At 38.7% G+C, this 19,596-nt stretch overlaps 2 protein-coding genes across 4 annotated transcripts in view; one reads left to right on the top strand and one right to left on the bottom strand.

Moving 5' to 3' along the window:
- Window positions 1–19,596, top strand: part of GPC3 (glypican 3) — a 467,577-nt gene that overhangs the window by 209,772 nt on the left and 238,209 nt on the right. The gene's annotated exons all lie outside the window — the stretch shown is intronic.
- On the bottom strand, window positions 15,996–16,538 carry LOC105738083 (40S ribosomal protein SA-like). Its single transcript, XM_030806718.1, has one exon. It carries the CDS (start codon window positions 16,536–16,538, stop codon window positions 15,996–15,998), a length of 543 nt encoding a protein of 180 aa, XP_030662578.1.

The raw sequence follows: 19,596 nt of genomic DNA, 5'->3' as shown, positions 1-19,596 counted from the left end.
ATTTTACAGATAGAGAACCCAAAGTACAGGAAGGTTAAGTGACTGGCCCAAGGTCACACAACTAGCATGTGGAGGAACTAGGATTCGAAAGGTTGTATTCTGGTTCCAGAGTTCATGTTCTTAACTACTATATTATAACTGTCTCTGTACAGGAAAAAGAACATAAAAAGTATATAAGCATAGCTACCCACATATAAATACCTTGTTAAAGACAATTTGCAGTGATGCAAATGATTGCATTTAATGTTAGATTCATTCTTCTGTAAAGAAGCCTAAATTCATAAGAAGAGGAAAAGAGTGAGAATAGTTTAGTGTCATGGGGGTCAAGGGAAAGCAATTTAGGAAGGAAAGTGTCAATGGTGTCAAATGTTAACTGAGCCAGGAATTAAGTTAATAACTTCAAGCAAGTCACTTAGCTTCCTTAGTAATTGTTTCCTCATCAGTAAAATTTTCTATTGCTTTACAGCTGCCTTTTGAAGATTAATGAGATGATGTTAATAAAGTCCTTGTGATTTCCTTTGATAATACTTTCTCAAAATTGCAGACCATATTTTTAGAGGGTAAAAAAACACTAAAGGCAGAAAATATGTAAATTTTTCAAGTGTTGTGCGATAATCTAAAGTGTTTCATGTCCTTCACCTCTGGTTGGGGTAGCAACATAACCCCAAATGTCTTGGTATTTGAAGGGAAGAATCAGCCACGGGCCCTGTACTGTTATTATATTCAAACCAAGCTCTCAGAGTCATCCAGGTAGTCCCAGGTCAAGAAGACAAACTGATATTCCCAGTTGAGTGTCTCTTGCATGTCTTTGGCTATCATGTTTAACTAAATCTGAAGTGACCTTTTACATTTTTGCCAAAAGGGAGATCATGATAATGCTATAATAGACTTTATGTTCATCTTGGCCAGACCTAACAGTACTTGAAAACTATCTCAAATTCTCAGTTGTTTATAATGTCTAATAATCACATTGCTGTTTTAATTTGTGTCAGTTGCTCAGTGGGTCCATTACTAATTTTGTTTCCAAAATATTTATCTATAATGGAAAAAATTCTTTGTGAGAATCTATTCTGATGGTTACATGTAAGTAACAACTCAACTATAAACAACTAAAGAAGGGGGCTGTCTGAGGGGCCAGGATCTTTCTCTTTTATTGCTTCTTTTCCAGTCTGCTTTTGACTTTTTGGTTTGCCTTCTACAGTCTTCATAAAGAAAGGGTAACAAGCAGTTCAGATAGCTCAAGTAACCATCCCAATATAATTCTCTCAAGCTCCAATGCATTGCTGAAATGTTCAAGTCCCTCCTGCTTTTGACCCATGTAATTTTGGGGGGAAAAATCATAAATCTTCAGTAATGTGTGTCATCACAAGATGACTGTCTTCAGTAGTGTGCAACCCTTTTTAAAGCAGGGGTTTGAGCAAGTTCAACAGATAGGCCATTGTGTATTTTACAAAACAGGGTTTTATTGCTAATTGACTTTATAACTTGTTCTTATTCAAGGCAGTTCTAACATATTTCTTCCAGGAGGAGACAAAGTTGGATGATGGAAAGAACAAAAGACCGGGGCTCATGAGGCTTGGGTTTTAATTCCTGCCTTGTCAGTTTCCTCATCTGTGAATTGACGAGCTTTGATCATCAGAGTGCCCAGACTTGGCTCTGCATCAGATTTGCCTGGGGAGCTTGTTAAAATAAAGATTCTTGTGACCAATGCCTAGAAACTCTGAATTGACAGTTCTATGATAGGGCCTAAGAATCTGTATATTTAACAAGCACCCCAGGAGATTCTGACATAACAGGTTTGCAGACCAACAATAGCTAGAAGTCATTGACTTAGATTACTTCTAAGGCCTTTCAGATTTCAACATATGTAATTCTAGTATCAAAGATTTCTAATCTAAACAACAGATGAAAATAAACAGAACTGAGATAAGAGGAAATGTATATTAATAGTTTCATGCTGGGCTTTTGTATTCTGAAACCAGAATTTGGGGTATCAGGCACAACTAGAAGATGTTGGCAAGGTTGTGGGTCCAGCAAGTGTGCTGGAGTCAGAGGTCAGACTTCTAACTTGTGAAAAGGAGGTGGGTACCATGAAGTCATAATTTCACATCAAGAATTTGGGCTCCAGAGGTCCAGGGAAGATAAGCAGGCATAAATAGGAACAGAAGCCTACCATACAGGAATTGCTTGAGACTTAGAATTAAAGTAAAAAGAGAATAAAGAGGGGGTGGAGACCAAGAGAGGAGTGGAGAAAGAGGGGTTGAAACCAGGAGAATAAGAATAAGATCTCTGTTCTTGGAATACCTGTGGTCCATGCATTAAGAAAGAAACAACGTCTTTGGGAGGTCGAGGCGGGCAGATCATGAAGACAGGATTTTGAGACCAGCCTGGCCAACATAGTGAAACCCCATCTCTACTAAAAATACAAAAAAATTAGCTGGGCGTGGTGGTGGGCACCTGTAATCCCAGCTACTTGGGAGGCTGAGGCAGGAGAATTGCTTGAACCCGGGAGGTGGAGGTTGCAGTGAGCTGAGTTTGCGCCACTGCACTCCAGCGTGGGCGACAGTGTGAGACTCCATCTCAAAAAAAAAAAAAAAAAGAAAAAAGAAAAAAAAGAAAGGACGTGACTACTTCCTTGCTGTACTAATTTTTGAGTATACTCATTGCTATAAGAGAATGAGAGCAAAGTTCGTGGACTGTGATTGGAACAGTCTCTTAGGTCATAAGGTATTGGGGAGGCACCTGACCTAGTATTCTTCTGACCTTTGGATTATCACTGTCAGGGCTATGGGAAATGGCTGTGACTGGAAAGGAATAATAGCCAGTGTGAGCAAAGACAGGAAGATGGAGGTGGGTCTCAAGGAGCCTGAGATGTCCAGCTCAAATGACTCAGAAAATTGGTAACAATGAATAATAAACAATAGTTAAGGATCTTGGCATCAGTGGCTGCATTTAATGGAGAGGCTCTTCACTTGATTTTCCACATACAGCCATGACCTGTATAGGTAGGTACATTTTGCCACTCCAGTTGAAAGTGAATAAAAATATGGGCATCACAGTTTGATGGTCTGGAATACTAGCAACAGGCCTCACTGTGGATCTATGCGTAGACGAGATAGACCAAGTAGTGCTGGAAAAGGGGTCTGTGGAGGGCTGAGACGGGGATTGTTTTGTCATTCTTGGGAAGGCCAGGAGGGGGCGCCAGTCATTTGGTTGATACCCTATAATCTGTGTAATGAGATTCTTTGAGAATGTGTTTTGATCAGAAATAGCAATGAATTTAGTTAACAATATCTCCTCAGTTTTCTGCTATATATATTATTAGGAAGATATATTTAGAGTAGATAAACTATAAAGATAACTCCATAATTACAACCCTAGAAGTTTAATATGTCACAGACTGAAAAGGCTTCTTTGATTTGATAGAAAGAGTGTGTTTGACCATTGTTCACTGTGCTCACGTGTTGATATTTGCTATGCACACCACAGTTTTTCCTTTCTGGGAGGCTTTTTATTTTCCATTAACTTTGCAGTCTTACCACTTCCACTGATAACTTTTTAAAATAGTTTTGGGTATGCACCTTTCTTTAAACCCATGCCCCTTTTAATTTTTTATTTTGAAATAAATATAGACTTAATGTTGTGATTATTAGATATCATGAATTATGCTTATGATTCTCAGAGATGGCCAGAGGTGTCTTCTTCATGGGTTACATTTTTGTTTCCAAGGTATCTCTTTTTCAAAGTGATGCTCTCAATTCTGCCAAAGTCCCTCATGTAGTGAATTGTTTATGTCCAATCCTGTAATTTCCTTGTCAATATGCACATCCTTTTGCTGTGTTGGGGAAAGACTATGTAATTACTGACCCCGGCACGATACCAATTTTTACAATCTTATGCTGAAATAGATTTTTCTGACAATTAGGGCAGTTAGACAGGCTAGACAGAGTGCATGATCTTGGGCCCTAATGTTAATAAGATGGCCAGGCTATCTGCCTGTCTGTTCATATCAATCTCAACATATCTTTGAATGTATCGTTGAGACATGGAAGCAACTTACAGGGGCCTCCCCAAGACCCTGAAAATAAGGAAAATGAAATCGCTACCTAAAAGTTAAGCTAGAAAATCAACAAGCTATGTATGAGAACAGAACTATGTAAATTCACTTTGAAGAGACTGAATTACAAAAGAACAATGGAGTCGCATATTCGTTGTCTAATTTTGTGAAGTATAAATGTATTAAAAAAAAAAAAACGCTGGCAGCAAATTGCCAAAAGTTAACTCATGTTGATAACAGTTGGTGGGAATATGGGTGATTATTACTTTACTTCTTTGAACTTTATTTTTTTAATTTCAAAAAAAAAAGAGAAAAAACAAGACTGAGACAGAGACAGACTTAACGGCTGCTATGAAAAAAGGCCAGACAGTAGCCTGATTGACAGTGTTAACATAGTAGAAGAAAGAATGTGTCAATCAGGGAGTGGGGGCCATGGGCTGTCAGTCATGAAAGCAGATGAAAAGGAGAAAGTCACAGAGAAAGATAGTAACACTGATCAGTGCCCTTCTACCAAGAAAGAAACTGCCTTCTTGGGCTCTGGGCTAGGCACAGAGACAACACAGCAAAGTGGTTATAAGTGAGATCCCAGATCCAGACTGATTAGAGTTCATATCTCAGGCCCACCACTCCCCAGCTTCATGACCCTGGGCAAGTGGTTATACCTTTCTGAGCCTCAGTTTCTGTCTATAACATGGGAATTTTAATAACGGTACTTACCATATAGGGCCATTGTGAGAATAAAAGGAGATAATTTATATATTCAGTATGGTGCCTGACACACAGTAATTTCTCAAAAAATGTTAGCTATTATTATAATATTTTATTTATAATACCCTATTTATAGAGATATATTTTAACATGATGCCATAATTAGATATTCAAACCTTATACCTTGGGTTGACATTGCTTCCATGGTCACTAGGTGAGCTTTGGATTATATTTTGTCTTCCTATGTTATTTATCAGTAGGGAGATTATATGAGGATCTGTCACCTCATGAATTATATGTATCATTATAAATGGGTTACAAATATTATATATGTCATTGTAAATGGGTACTCTAGTGTTCAGCTTTATTCCAGCAGTCTTTGGAGGGTTTGATAGTGTGGGTTCAATCAATCTGGAACATTATCAAATTGAGTTTTGAGCCTCCAAATCCTGGGCATTTTAAAATTTTAAACATGGCCCTCTGTGAGCTTGGTTGAAGTGAATCCACCTCTGAGGGCCAGAATCCAGACCTAATGAGGTTTCCTAGCAGCCAATCTGCCAGCATCCTTCTGCCAATTAACTCTCTCTGTTTCTACACAAAATTGTATGGGATAAAACCAGAAACTCATTTCATATTTTCTGTGTATGTTTGCTTGAGTCCTATGCTTTCTGCATGTCCTATATGAGTTTATACAGTACCTTAGTAAGATACTACATTATATTGTTACTGGAGTTGATGTGTAATATCAGCCAACTAATAACTATGGAGAAATAGCACAGAATTATGGAATTACAATGCTTGAAGGGAACTTAACACTCAGGTAGTCCTATCTCCCTGAAGGCCAGAGAGGAAAAATGACCTATCCAGGATGGCAGGCGGTTTATTTGAGACAGCACTATACTCATATAAAAGCATAAAAATTCTTCTGAATTACTCATCAAAGCAGAGATAAAGGACTGAAAGAACGTATCAAAAACCCAAAACAGAACCCAAAGATGAAGGGTCCACCTCATTATTATTCTGCCACATGGAAAATATTCCATGGCTGGAGTCCTTCACTCTGCTCTTTTATGTTCACTTTATTGGCTTTTTCCTTCGTTCTGATATTTTTCCTGGAGAAATAACTGTCACTAGTGTTCAAGAGCTGACTCTTCATGAACTAGGTCAAATTAAAACATGGTTCTGCTCCTTTTCCAAGACATTTTGTTCATCCTAAAATGCTTTTCTTTCTTCTTTTTCCTTAAAAGGGGACTGCCTTCTACATAGTGCTCCCATTTTATTTGCATTTCCCTCTCAATTTTCAGTTAGTTCAATTATTTATTGAGTCCCTTTCTTTGTCTAGTTTTGTGCTTCTTTGTCAATTGGTACTGTTCTTCACATTTGGTATGCAGGCCACCTGGACTCTGCCTTCATGACTAACTCATACACTCTTTTAATAAAAATTTTCATGGTGAAACCACATCTCTACTAAAAATGCAATAATTAGCTGGGCGTGGTGGTGGGCACCTGTAATCCCAGTGGGAGGCTGAGGCGGGAGAATCTCTTGAACTCAGGAGGTGGAGGTTGCAGTGAGCCGAGATTGCGCCATTGCACTCCAGCCTGGGCAAGAAGAGCGAAACTCCATCTCAAAATAATAATAATAATAATAATAATAATAATAATAATAATAAAAATTTTCTACCCCCTTTTTGTTATGTGAAATTTCAGTAACAGTGAATATGCCACTTCAAACTGCCTTCCTCTTTCCTTCTCCAAGGATAATGTCTAGTCTCCCATATCAGGCATTAGAGAGGAATGCTTCAGAGCTCATTTTGAATTCCAGCTCTGCACCACTTACTAGTTGTGTGGCTTTGAGGAAATTGCTTCTGCTCCCTGAGCCTCAGTTTTCTCACCTATGAAGTGGAAATAATCATAATAATTAAATAATAATGTAATTAATTAATAAAATGTAAGGGGCACTTGGAATAGTGCCTAGTCCAAACGAATGTGCTATGCTGATATTAGTTCTTGTTACTATTGTCATCATTGTTCTTGTTACTGTTATTTAGTCATCATTATAAAACTGGTGTTCTGACATCACGTTAACCATGATACTCAACCCAGATTGTCAATATCAGCACTGTCTGCAGTAATGCCATGGCATTCTTAGGACAAAATAAACTTTCATTTTAATTTAATGAAAAAGGAGCATACAACATTTTTAGGGGGTGGGGTATGATGATACCATCAACCCAAATGAGCTGATGAAAGAGACATGATTCCAGGGAGGTTGGGACCTATCATGGTGAATGTATTTACCTGGTTGCTTGTCGGGAGCAGAGCTTTCTCCATGTTGGATGTGCTGGCATGATGCACCACACCAGCACCTTTGTTTATGATCAATAGTGACATATGTCTGCTCAAATAAATTAACATTCTTGTCTGGCCCAACTCATTTTGAGAAAACAGATTTGCAAGCCAGTGTGTAAGCTGACCCATATAACCCCTTAGCTTAAAAAAAAATGTACTGTATACCATTGTAGTTTTACTCTAACAAGCATTGAGCGATGGCAGGCAAACTTTTCTTTAGTTTTTTTCTTTTTATGACTACATCGACTGACTTCTACCTGGCGTTCTTTGAGAGGCATGTGGAAAGGAGACTGAAAACTAAATACAGGAGAAGGAAAGGGACACAGGGAAAAGAGACATATTGGAATTTGTCAGCATCTCTGAATACTGGTGTCTTGTTCTATAGTAAAACCTCAGATCTGAGCAATTCTGAAGAGCTTAAACACAGCATAGGAATGGAGCAAGCTAATTATGGGTCTATTACAGGGGCGATTTGAACATTATTTACATTAGTATTCCAATGACACATTGACATAATGGCATGCCAAGACCACACAGCACTAATATTTCCTTCTTCCCTCTCTGCCCAGAGAATTTATAGCCTAAGGAGAATATAATAGGAAACAATTTACTTCTCTAGTTTGGTTTTGGTCATTCCGGGCCAGAGTCATAGACTGTAGTGACTTCCACATGCAGATTTGGGAAAGTGACAAACTTGAATTTTAATTCATCTATTTGTGGTGTGTTTCAAACCTAAACAATACCATTTTGAGGGGTTTGGCCTCATCTTTCTTTCCTTAAACAAATAGAATTTTCAGTGATGTCAACTTCACTATTCTAGACCCCATGAGATGGAATTTAGTGTTTGGGTCAGGCTAGTGAGGTCAGCTGAGGAGACACAGTGCAATTGTGCCGTGTCTTCCTTTGCACTGGAATTGGGGATGCCTCCAGGCCCACACAGAGGGGCCCCCAGGCATGTTTAAGGAAAGTGCTAAGCAACAGGATCAGATGACCTCAGTAGGGAAAGTGACTGTAACTTGTATTTTAGAGATTTTGTTTAAAATGCCCAATCTCAAATTCAGCCTTTTCCAGGCACATTGCCAAATTACAGCAATGGACCATTTTTCAAATGTCCATTTAAAATAAGCTGTCTTGAATGTAGCACTGTGACAAAAGATCCTTTTGGCAGAAAGCCACTTTAGACATCAGATTACTCCAAGCATTATCTTAAAATAGTGCCCGGGCTTTTAAGTAATTCAGGTGCCGTTTCCTTTGAACCCAGAAAATGTCAGTGTACCTAGAGCAGACATAGATGGGGCAGGCCTGGCCAACAGCTGGATTTCCTTTTCCACAGATGGATTGAGCCCTCATAGTGTATACTGTCCCTTGTCCATCTGTCCGAATGGAGTTATCTTCCTCCAATTCACTCCTTCCCCCCATTCCCTCCCAGATTTAAATGGGGGTGAGAGATGGGGGAGTTACGAGGAAAGAAACTTATTGTGAGATACTGAGGGTGAAACTCCTAGAAGAAAATAGAAGAACAATCCTGCTATGAGGTGGATTCTGTGCTTGCTCTTCCCTTTTTATCTGGAATAGCAATTGGGAGGTAGTGACAAGGGCTGCCAGAGGTTTGCTAAAGGGAGTTCTGAAATAATAGGTTTTGGTCTTGTGCAAATAAAGACCTGTAGTTTGTTAGGAGCTTGGGGACAAATGGTAGCAAATGGACAAATGGCCCCATCTCTGATCCTGTAAGTCACTGAGGTAGCAGTGGGTGGCTTGCTTTCTGTTTCTAGCTCAGGACTTGGGACTTTCTAGGAGATTCTAATATTGCATGTGAACCTTGCCAGAGGTGCTCGGACAACACAAAATAGAGAAGCTGAATCAAGCATTTATACTTGTGGGAGTGGTTGCTTGTCTTTCTGACCATACCCTCTCTTCTTCCAGATTAATTCTAGGATTACTTTCATTGCTGGCTCTCCATTTTTATAACTTCTTACTAAACTGGTTTCCACATTTTGTTAAAATAATCAAAGTATTCAAGAATGTTCAGAAGGTCCAATTTCATTAGGTCATCTGGTCCTTAATCATGAACCTCACATGTGATTTTTTTTTTTTTTGACAGGGTCTCCCTCTGTCACCTAGGCTGGAGTGCAATGGTGGGAACATGGCTCACTGCAGCCTTGACCTCCTGGGCTCAAGCAGTCCCCCTGCCTCAGCCTCCTGTGTAGCTGGGACCCCAGGCATGCACCACCAAGCCTGGCTAATTTTTTGATGTTTTGTAGAGACAGAGTCTCACTATGTTGTCCAGAGGCTGGTCTCAAACTCCTGGGCTCAAGTGATCCTCCCGCCTTGGCCTCCCAAAGTGCTGGGATTACTGGCATGCGGCATTGCACCCAACTGTGATTGTTTTATAGTACAATACAGGCAGCTCTTGTGGCTAAGTCACTGCTTTATGGAGAAAGGTTTCTTAAGCCAGGCACCCTGCATGTATGCTCTTACATGCAGGGTATCTGGCATTTCGTATACAGAACTGTTATTTGTATGTCCTTTATATATTTGAATCTTAATAAATCTTGTCCCTTTTAAAAAAACAAATCCAGTTAAGCTTTGAATAAAAAAGATGTTTCTCTAACTCATTTCTTCGACTTTGCACTAGGCTTTTAGGCTTTTCAGATAGTTGCTGAAGTCCCTAACAACTGCTGTAGACCAGAACTAAGGTGGTAGCTAAGCCTCAGAATTTAGCTGGTTTGGTGCAAATATGTACCAAGTAATATTTTATTTAGGCCTACATAGATTAGATGACCTGCCTCCTAGATCACACTGGTATTATAGTATTTTTTCCAGTTTATTGAGGTGTAATTGACATACAAAAAGCTGTACATATTTAATGTGTGCAATTTGATGAATTTGGAGATAAGTATATACCTTTGAAGCCTTCATCATAATCAGTGCCATAAACATATCCATCTTCTCCAAGAGTTTCATCCCATCCTCTTAATTTATTATTTTCTTTGTGATAAGAACACTTGACATAAGATCTATGCTCTTGGCAAAATTTTAAATTTATACAGTATCATTGACTATAGGCACTATTCTGTATGGTAAATCTCTAGGGCTTCATCTTGTGTAACTGAAACTTTGTACCCACTGAATGATGATACCTCTCTGTTTTGCCCTCACCCAGGCTCTGAAAACCACCATTCCTCTCTCTGCTTTGATGAGTTTGACTATTTAAGATTCTTCAGATAAGTAGTATCATGTAGTATTTGTCCTTCTGTGTCTTGCTTACTTCATTTAGCATAATGTCCTCCAGGTTTATCCATGTTTTTGCAATCAGCAGGATGTTCTTCTTTTAGAAGACTGAGTAATAGTCCATTGTGTGTATATGTGAGTGTGCATGTGTATGTGTGTGTGCATATGTGCATGTAACATTTTCTTTTCCTTCTTTCTTTTTTTTTTTTTTTTTTTGAGACAGTGTCTTGCTCTGTCACCCAGGCTGGAGTGCAGTGGCGCGGTCTCGGCTCACTGCAGCCTCTGCCTCCCGGGTTCCAGTGATTCTCCTGCCTCAACCTCCTGGGTAGCTGGGATTACAGGTGCACGCCACCACACCTGGCTAGTTTTTGTATTTTTAGTAGAGACAGGGTTTCACCATGTTGGTCAGGCCAGTCTCGAACTCCTGACCTCAGGTGATCCACCCACCTCGGCCTCCCAAAGTGTTGGGATTACAGGTGTGAGCCACTATGCCCAGCTGTAACATTTTCTTTGTCCGTTCATCCGTCAAGGGACACTTAGGTTGTTATCTGTGTCTTGGCTATTATGAATAATGCTGCAGTGAACATGGGAGTGTGGGTATCTCTTTTTCTACTGCCTCCCTCCATTTTAGATGTCAGTAGAACTGGCTCTTTATCCAAAAATTAAGGAGGGGAGAAGGAGGTACAGTGGGGTGTGAAGGAGGAGAGACATCATAGGTAGTGTTCAGGTAGGTATATACTCTAGTTTTGGATACATGACAATAATTTTCTTTTTAAGCAAAGGCAATGTCAAAAAAATGTTGCAAAGACCTGCTGGAAAAAGGAGAAAAGTTTTGCTTCATGAAAAAGTCCATGGAGTCAATCTTTACTTACTCTTGAGTTCTTCCTGGAGAGTGAATTCTTTACTTGGGGTGCTTGATGCTCAGTAAATTGTGAAACTCTTCCCCCTCTGCATGTAGGCATTAGAGACTTTTGGAGATGCATCCAGAATTTATCAAACTCCGCAGCAATCAAATAATAATGATAAATTACATGGTTGCTTTAGTGCCTTGATGGTCTTATAAGACAACTGGGGGAAACAGAGACTAACATGCCCAGCTAGACCAGGAACTTCATTAGAGCAACACGGCTATTTTCCTACCAGCTGACTTATTTTGTCAGGTTATAACCTTAATCCTGGAGATTTACCCCACCGCCGCCGCCACCCTATTCTCTCACACAGACTCCCTAACACACACGTACATACAACTCAGTTCTTATGTGGACGCAAAAATCATTTTATAATGTTTATAGAATATAAGAGCAGTTGGCTGAAGGTGAAACATTCCTTCTTTTGGACAGGCTCAGGGGAAAGCTGCATGGTTGAACTTTGCTTGTGTGCCACCCCTGCCCACCTGCCACTGAATTTGGCTGGAGTCCCTGTGGTGGTGGTTACCTTCCTGCTAAGTCTTCACCTGCTTCTGGAGCCCACTGAGTATACCTGAGCAGCTCTCTTCCCCTGAGTTAATTATGCCAGCCTTCAAGAGTCCCCTGGCCTTCATCCTCCCTGTGTTTCGTGTGTTGGAATACCCTGCAGGAAACTGAGTCCTAAGAAACTGTCAAGATCTTGGCCCTTGAGCCTTGTTTCTGCCAGTAGCACTTTGAACGAACTGCGACTCAAGGGAGAGCCTGGCCTTTTTGCAAAGGCCAGCTTTCCAATTAAATAGCAGAGTTTTATGGTTAGAGTTGAGAGCTCTGAGATTTCATACCTGTACCAGTAATCCCTAGGAAATGCACAATATTGACCTCTTTCACTTATTTTCTTATCATTTCCATTTCTTCATGACTCTAAGGCAACATGGGTAATGCATTTCTGGGGAATTATTGTTGTTGGTAAGTAGTTGGAATCATTCAGATTTTTGCATTGTTCATCACATCTTACCTAAGTTGTAGAGTTATTTTCCTGAAATATTTAGTAGACCCAGTGTAGCCAAACAGCTGAGGTATTAAATTTACTTAGAGTCAAACCAAAAGGAAAAGAAAAAAGAAAAATAGACAAACTACCTATATCTGGAAGCACTGTTACATAGTAATTTAGTAGGTAAGCTCTGGATTCAAACTGCTTGTATCCAAATCTTGGCTGTTCTACTTACTGTCTGTATAAGTTTTCTAAGTTACTTAACATCTCTGTGCCTCAGTTTTCTTATCTGTAAAGTGAAAACAATACTATACTCACCTCATAGGGTGGTTCTGATAATTACATAAATTAATTCACATAAAATGCTTGAAACATTGCCTGGCAGATGGTAAATGCTCCAAGGATGCTAGTTCTTATTATACCTAAAGCTAATCTTGAAGTGCTCTGCAATATTTGCCCTTGAAGAAGATGGACATAATGGAAAAAATATTGGACAAATAGGAGTTCTGTGTTTCATTGCTGCCACCATCTACTACATAGCTATATGATTTGGAGCCAGTCTTAGTTTCGGTTACCTCATCTGTGAAATTGGGATAATAATGTTTCCCTTAGTGACTGTTCAAACACATTCATGCACGAGTACACATACACACATGCTCACATTCAATGATAGAGAAAGAGAGAATTAAGTTAGAACACAGATTTTTAAAATCTGAAATGGGTAATTTATGGTTTTCAAATGAGATAGGCCATCTTGTATTTATCACAGCTGGCTATAGCTGGCTATTGCAAGCCTTTAGGACCCAGGGATAAGTTGTTTGCATATTTTATTCACAGTCTAGCAGAGAGTGTACACTCAGTAAATATTAAATGGAAAAAATGTATTTACACAAGTGCAATCAATCTAATGAGACAGCAAAAATGTCTCAAAAATGGTCTTTAAGTAGTTTTTTAGCAAGTGGTTAATGTTGCTGACTTTACCTAATGTCAGGGGCCTATGATAATTTAGGTCCCAAACAAGTTGAAATTTGTATTGGACATATCTTTAGAGACTGTGGTATGAGTCACCAAGGGAAGCAATAGCCCAAGCCTTTGGGGCTTGGGATTGCTTATCTCCGATCTACCTTATCATTAACAAGAGAGTAGACAGTGAGTCTTATGGCTCTCTATCTGTAAAGAGTCAAAAGAAAATTGTTACAATGAGTGCTCAGTTAGTACTTGTTAAGTATATGAATGATTAAGGCTTTGGGAGGGGGTATGTGTTTAAATGTTAAGCCAATTCATGTGGGAGGGGGTATGTGTTTAAATGTTAAGCCAATTAATGATACTTCTCATTAATGAAGGAAAGGAGGGCTGGAATGCACCTTCCAATAACAATGGGGAAGAGGAGTCTGTTGCTTTTGTAATCACTGAAGCTTTGGCTGTAAAGCACTTGCAGAAATGAAAAGTGCTATGGAAATCTTTAATAACGGTTACAGACACAATGCTCTCAATAACAATGGTTGCATACACTACTGGCAATTGACCTTTCTTAGGATATTAATTTAGTGTCTAAGTGGTTTAAGAGGGAAAGAAGAGCATATAAGAGCAAGCCTATGTAAAATGCACACATTAATTGTCCTAATAATAACACAAAATGTCCCCTAGATGTTCGGCTCTTTCTTTTCATGACTACAGGATATTTAAAAGAAATACAGGTTTTTTATTAGATAAAGGCACTACCGGAATGTTTGCATTTAAACCATTAAGTGCAGCTATTCCTTCTTTAAGGTGCAGAATCTTTCATTCATACTTACTCAAAAGCCTATTTTTATTTTCCTAAGCTGTGGTTGGTAATAGTAAGTGCTTGAGAGAAGAAACTCCTTAGCCTTGATTTGTGGAATTACGGTCATACACTATTAAAAAATTCACAAGTTGAGAAAACAATAGCCAGACGTAGAATATATGTTAGTGATTTTTTTTGGTCTAGCTAAGATATAATCCATTCTTCGAATGGCTGTTTGGAGTAATCTGTGTCCTCTCCTCATAAACTCTTTGGAGAATGACCTTTTTTAAAAAAGAAAAGCTTTTAATTAAATAGAATGATTTGGTGAGTCCTGGGGGCCTTTTAACTACTCAGTATGTGGATTATTGGAAGAACTGTAGTAGAACTTTACTTCTTTGGGTACCATCAAGCTTTCTTTTGTGAAGAATGAACTAAAAAATCTAAGAATGTGATCCTGATACTTCTTTGTAGGTGTCATTTCTTAGCCGCGAGAATGTTGAATAAGTAACACTATTTTCCAATCAACCAGGAATTAGCTGATCCAAATGAAATCCTGGGAGACAGAAAAGAATGAAAAAAGGCTAAGGATCATGACTTATAACAGAAATAACTCATCGAGATGACAGCACAAAAAATACTGATCCCCAACATTCTCTTACAAGAACCAGAGTTATTCTTGGTGTGTCCACAGTAAAACGGGTTTCTAAACCCCAGTGGGTTTTACAAGACAAACTGTTCTTAAAGTTTTATCTATTTAAGAAACAAGTTTTCATGTGGGATTCTCCTACACTGTTCTGTTTAGCTACTTTCCTTCTTTTTCAAGGGTGTCTTTTTCCTGAACCCAGTGTGAAACCAGACATATTCTGAGTGACGATGAAGGTAGCCTTATTAGCAACTCCCTAATTTTAACATTGTTACATTTGACTCACATTTTTAAGATGTGGAAAAAGGTAAAAAAAAAAATGGAAGATTTTGGAAGGATCATATACATAGATTCAACCAAGGGCATTTTTTCTAATTTCAACTTTTATTTTAGATTCAGGAGATACATGTGCAGGCTTGTTATATAGATATATTGTGTGATGCTGAGGTTTGGAGTATGATTGATCTCATCACCTATGTACTAAGCATAGTACCCAGTAGTTAATTTTTAAACCCACCCCTGTTTCTATTCTTGCCATCTTTATTTCCATGAGTACCCAGTGTTTAGCTCCCACTTATAATTGAGAACATGTGGTATTTGGTTTTCTGTTCCTGCATTAGTTTGCTTAGGATAATGACCTTCAGTTGCATCCATGTTGCCTCAAAGGAAATGATTTCATTCTTTTCTATGGCTGTGTAGTATTCCATGGTGTATGTGTACCACATTTTCTTTATCCAGTCCACCATTGATGGGCACCTAGGTTGGTTCCATGTCTTTGCTATTGTGAATAGTGCTGTGATGAACATGTGAGTGTATGTGTCTTTTTGGTAGAATGATTTATTTTCCTTTGGGTATATACCCAGTAATGAGATTACTAGGTTGAATGGTAGTCCAACTCTTAGTTCTTTGAGAAATCTCCAAACTGCTTTCCACAGTGTCTGAACTAATTTACATTCCCACCAACAGTGCATAGGCATTCCCTTTTCTCTGCATCCTCACCAACATCTGTTGTTTTTTGACTTTTTTTTTTTTTTGGAAACTGATGTTTATTTTTTGTCAACCTTATTTCCATGTTGCTTAAGAGCTGATATAAGAACAGCTTAAGACTAACCAGTGGTTGCTCCTACCCATTCAGTGGCCTGAGCAGTGGAAGCGGCAGACCAGTCTTCCGTGGCAGGCTGAGCACTCCAGTCTTCAGTAGGGAACTGCTGAATAGGCACAGAGGGTACCTGCACGCCTTCAGACCAGTCTGCCACCTCAGGCTGAGTAGCAGTGAACTCAGGAGCTGGAGCAGTCCATTCACTTTGAAATTCCTCCTTCATCACAGCCTTTTCAGCAGCGGTCTGCTATTCTTTTTCAGTCTCTTCAGGATCTCTGTAGAAGTAGAGATCAGGCATGACCTCCCACGGGCGTTTGCAGGAAATGGTACCATGCGTGTGCAGAACTTCCCAAGCCAGCATCCACCACATCAGACCCACTGAGTGAGCTCCCTTGTTGTTGCACGGGATGGCAATGTTCACATAGCACAGAGGAGACTCTGTGTGACACAGAGCAATGGTGGGAAGATTAACATAAGATGCCTCTGTGAGAGGCTGGTGGTTGGCCCTGGGGTCAGTAACCACAAGAAGCTGTGGCTCCTGAAAGGCTGCCTGGATCTGGTTAGTGAAGGTTCCAGGAGTGAAGCGGCCAGCAATTGGAGTGGCTCCCATGGCAGCAGCAAACTTTAGCACGGCCCTCTGGCTAGTATTCCTGGAGGATGTGACACTGACATCAGCAGGGTTTTCAATGGCAACAATGGCACGAGCTGCCAGCAGAAGATTCTCCCAGGTCCTCTTCAGATTTAGGATGTAGATGCCATCACTTTTCCTTTTATAGATGTACTGTTTCATTTGGAAGTCAAGGCTGGTGCCACCTAAGTGGGTTCCTGCTGCAAGGAACTTAAGGACACCCTCCTATTTGATTTGCAGGACATCAAGGGCTCCGGACGTTGTGAAAGTTTTCCTCTGAGTTAGGACAGGAATCCCCAACAACGCTGTATGGACCCCTCTGTGGGCAGTGCAGAAAGGCTGTTGTTTTTTGACTTTTTAATAATAGTCATTCTGACTGGTGTGAGATGGTATCTTATCGAAGTTTTGATTTGCATTTATCTGATGATTAGTGATGTGGAGCATTTTTTTTCGTATGTTTATTGGCTACTTTTATGTCTTCTTTTGAGAAGTGTGTGTTCATGTATTTTGCCCGTGTTTTAACGGGGTTGTCTTTTGCTTGTTCAAATGTTTAAGGTCCTAATAGATTCTGGATATTAGACCTTTGTCGATGCATAGTTTGCGAATATTTTCTCCTACTCTGTAGGTTGTCTGTTCACTCTGCTGATAGTTTCTTTTGCTTTGCAGAAGCTCTTTAGTTTAATTAGGTCCCACTTGTCAATTTTTGTTTTTGCTGCAATGGCTTTTGAGGACTTACTCATAAATTCTTTCCCAAGGCCAGTGTCCAGAATGTCAACCAAGGGCTTTGGTCACTGCTAGGGAAGACAGTGTTGAACTGCTAATGAGTCCCTGACAAGGTGTTTGCCATTTATAAACATAAACATTTCTATAGTTGCTACTCATACTTGTGAGAAAACATTGTTAAAATGGTATTTTTTCTTTAAGTGGTAGGTATAGCTCCTCTCCCTCCTTCTCCTTATTTATTTACCTATTTGTTTTTATCCTACTTTGTCCCCAGAGGAATTTAAAGTGCTCTACAAATATGTGCATAATAAATGTAAGATGCAGTGCAACTGAAATACATAGGAACTATCAGGCAAAGGGGAACGTAAGATGGAGCCAGGTGTAAGGTTATGACACAAAGTACATAATGAAGTTTATTATGCTTGATAGAAGCAGACCATAAATCTAGCCCTAAGCTTTCTAGTAATAAATGTGAAGAGGGAAAAATGATGAGTTACCCGAATTATGGTGTCCAGAAGGTTAAAATAAACTAGTTGTTCAGGAAAGCTAATGGTAGGTAAACGAGAAGAACTAGTTGGGCTAATGAGTTGGTCAACTGTTGCAGGCTCATACATTTTCTAGTAGTTAGAGATATTCACTTCTCATTTCTGAGGACCCTTTGAGTGAATTATTTTAATTGTTCTCTCTGATCTATAATAGCCTTTAGGGAAATATCTGTATCTATCTATTTCTCCATCTATCAAATGATATACGTAATAACCTGTGAAAAGCATATATTTCTTCTTTCTTTCACTCATTCCTCTATTCCTCATTGATGTACATTGTATTTAGAAGCCTAGTGTGTGAAATTTAAAAAGCAAGACTGTATATATTTACAGATTGGTCATGGATCTGCACAAATAAATTGCTTATATTTAATAGCAACTTGTTTCTAAGCTTTTTCCATTCTAGTTAAATTAATGTGAAACATAAAATGCCAGAAAAATCTGACAGAAATTGGAGCAACACTTTTAGTGTCTTCTCTGTTATTTAGTTTTTAAAATGTAAGGCTTTTCTTACAACCTTAACTTGCAGTTTCTATGTGGCTGATTTCTAAAAAATCATTTAATATTTAAAAATAACATTGAAATGTGTTACCTATTTGGCTGTTTTGGTCCATTAACCTTTTCCAGTGGTTTTTTCAATTAAAATTACATTGATACCATATGGCATCTATTGTATGTGAAAACTCCCTAACTCATGAAAGAAATGTCAAAGCAGATTGAGGGGGAAAAAGAGGGAGTGATTTAACACTCTTCAGTGGTTCTAGTCACTAGTTCCATCAAGGGCTAATTTCCAAGGTCTAGTTTTTAAAAAAAAAAATTTAAAAGATTAATAGACCTTATTTGTTTAGAACAGTTTTGAATTTAAAGAAAAATCAAGCAGTTAGTACAGAGTTTCTGTGTACTCCTTCTTCCCTGCACAGGACTTATTCTATTATTAACATTATTAGCATTAGTTTGGTACATTTGTTATGATTAATGAACCAATATTGATACATTATTATTAACCAAAGCCCATATGTTTACATTAATGTTCATTCTTTGTATTGCACAGTTCTATAATTTTTTACAAATGCATAATATCTTGTATCTTTCATTAGAATATCATACAGTATAGTTTCACCACCCTAAAATCCCATGCTTCACTTACTTTCCCATGTTCTCCTCTCCCCTCTCAAATCCCTGACAACCATTGATCTTTTTAGTGTCTCTGTAGTTTTGCCTTTTCCAGAATGTCATATGATTGGAATCATATAGTATGTAGCCTTTCAGACTAGCTTCTTTCACTTAGCAATAGACATTTAGAGTTCCTTCATGTCTGTTTGTGTCTTAATCTCTCATTTCTTTTTATTACTGAATAGTATTCCAGTGTATAGATGTACAACAGCTTATTTACCCTATTGAAGGGCATCTTGCTTGCTTCCAGTTTTAGTGATTATAAATAAAACTGCTATAAACACTAGGTTTTGTTGTAGACATGAGTTTTCAAATAAATTGGGTAACCACCAAGGGGCACAACTGCTGGATCACATGGTAAGAGTATGTTTACTTTTGTAAGAAACTGCCAAGCTGCTTTATAAAGTGGCTGTACCATTTGATTAATATTCCCTCCAGCAATGCATGAGAGTGCCTGTTGCTGTGCCTCTTTGCCATCATTTGGTGTTGTCAGTGTTATGAATTTTAGCCATTCTAATGGCTTTGTGATGGTATCTCATTGTTATTTTAATTTGCAGTTCCCTAATAATATGTGATATTGAATATCTTTTTCTATTTTTTTTTCCCCATCTGTATATCTTCTTTGGTGAGATGTCTGTTCAGATCTTCTGCCTATTTTTTAATTGGGTTGTTTTCTTACTGTTGAATTGCAAGTGTTCTTTGAGTGTTTTGGATACAAGGCCTTTATCAGATATGTGTTTTGCAAATATTTTCTCTTAGTCTGTGGCTTGTCTTTTCAT

The sequence above is a fragment of the Nomascus leucogenys genome, chromosome X (genome assembly GCF_006542625.1).
Source record: "Nomascus leucogenys isolate Asia chromosome X, Asia_NLE_v1, whole genome shotgun sequence".
Taxonomy (NCBI): Eukaryota; Metazoa; Chordata; class Mammalia; order Primates; family Hylobatidae; genus Nomascus; species Nomascus leucogenys.
This window is presented reverse-complemented; position numbering and strand designations above follow the sequence as displayed.

What these genes read in the sequence shown, in the direction of transcription:
- LOC105738083 (XM_030806718.1), bottom strand. Translation starts at nt 16,538, where the DNA reads ATGAAACAGTACATCTATAAAAGGAAAAGTGATGGCATCTACATCCTA.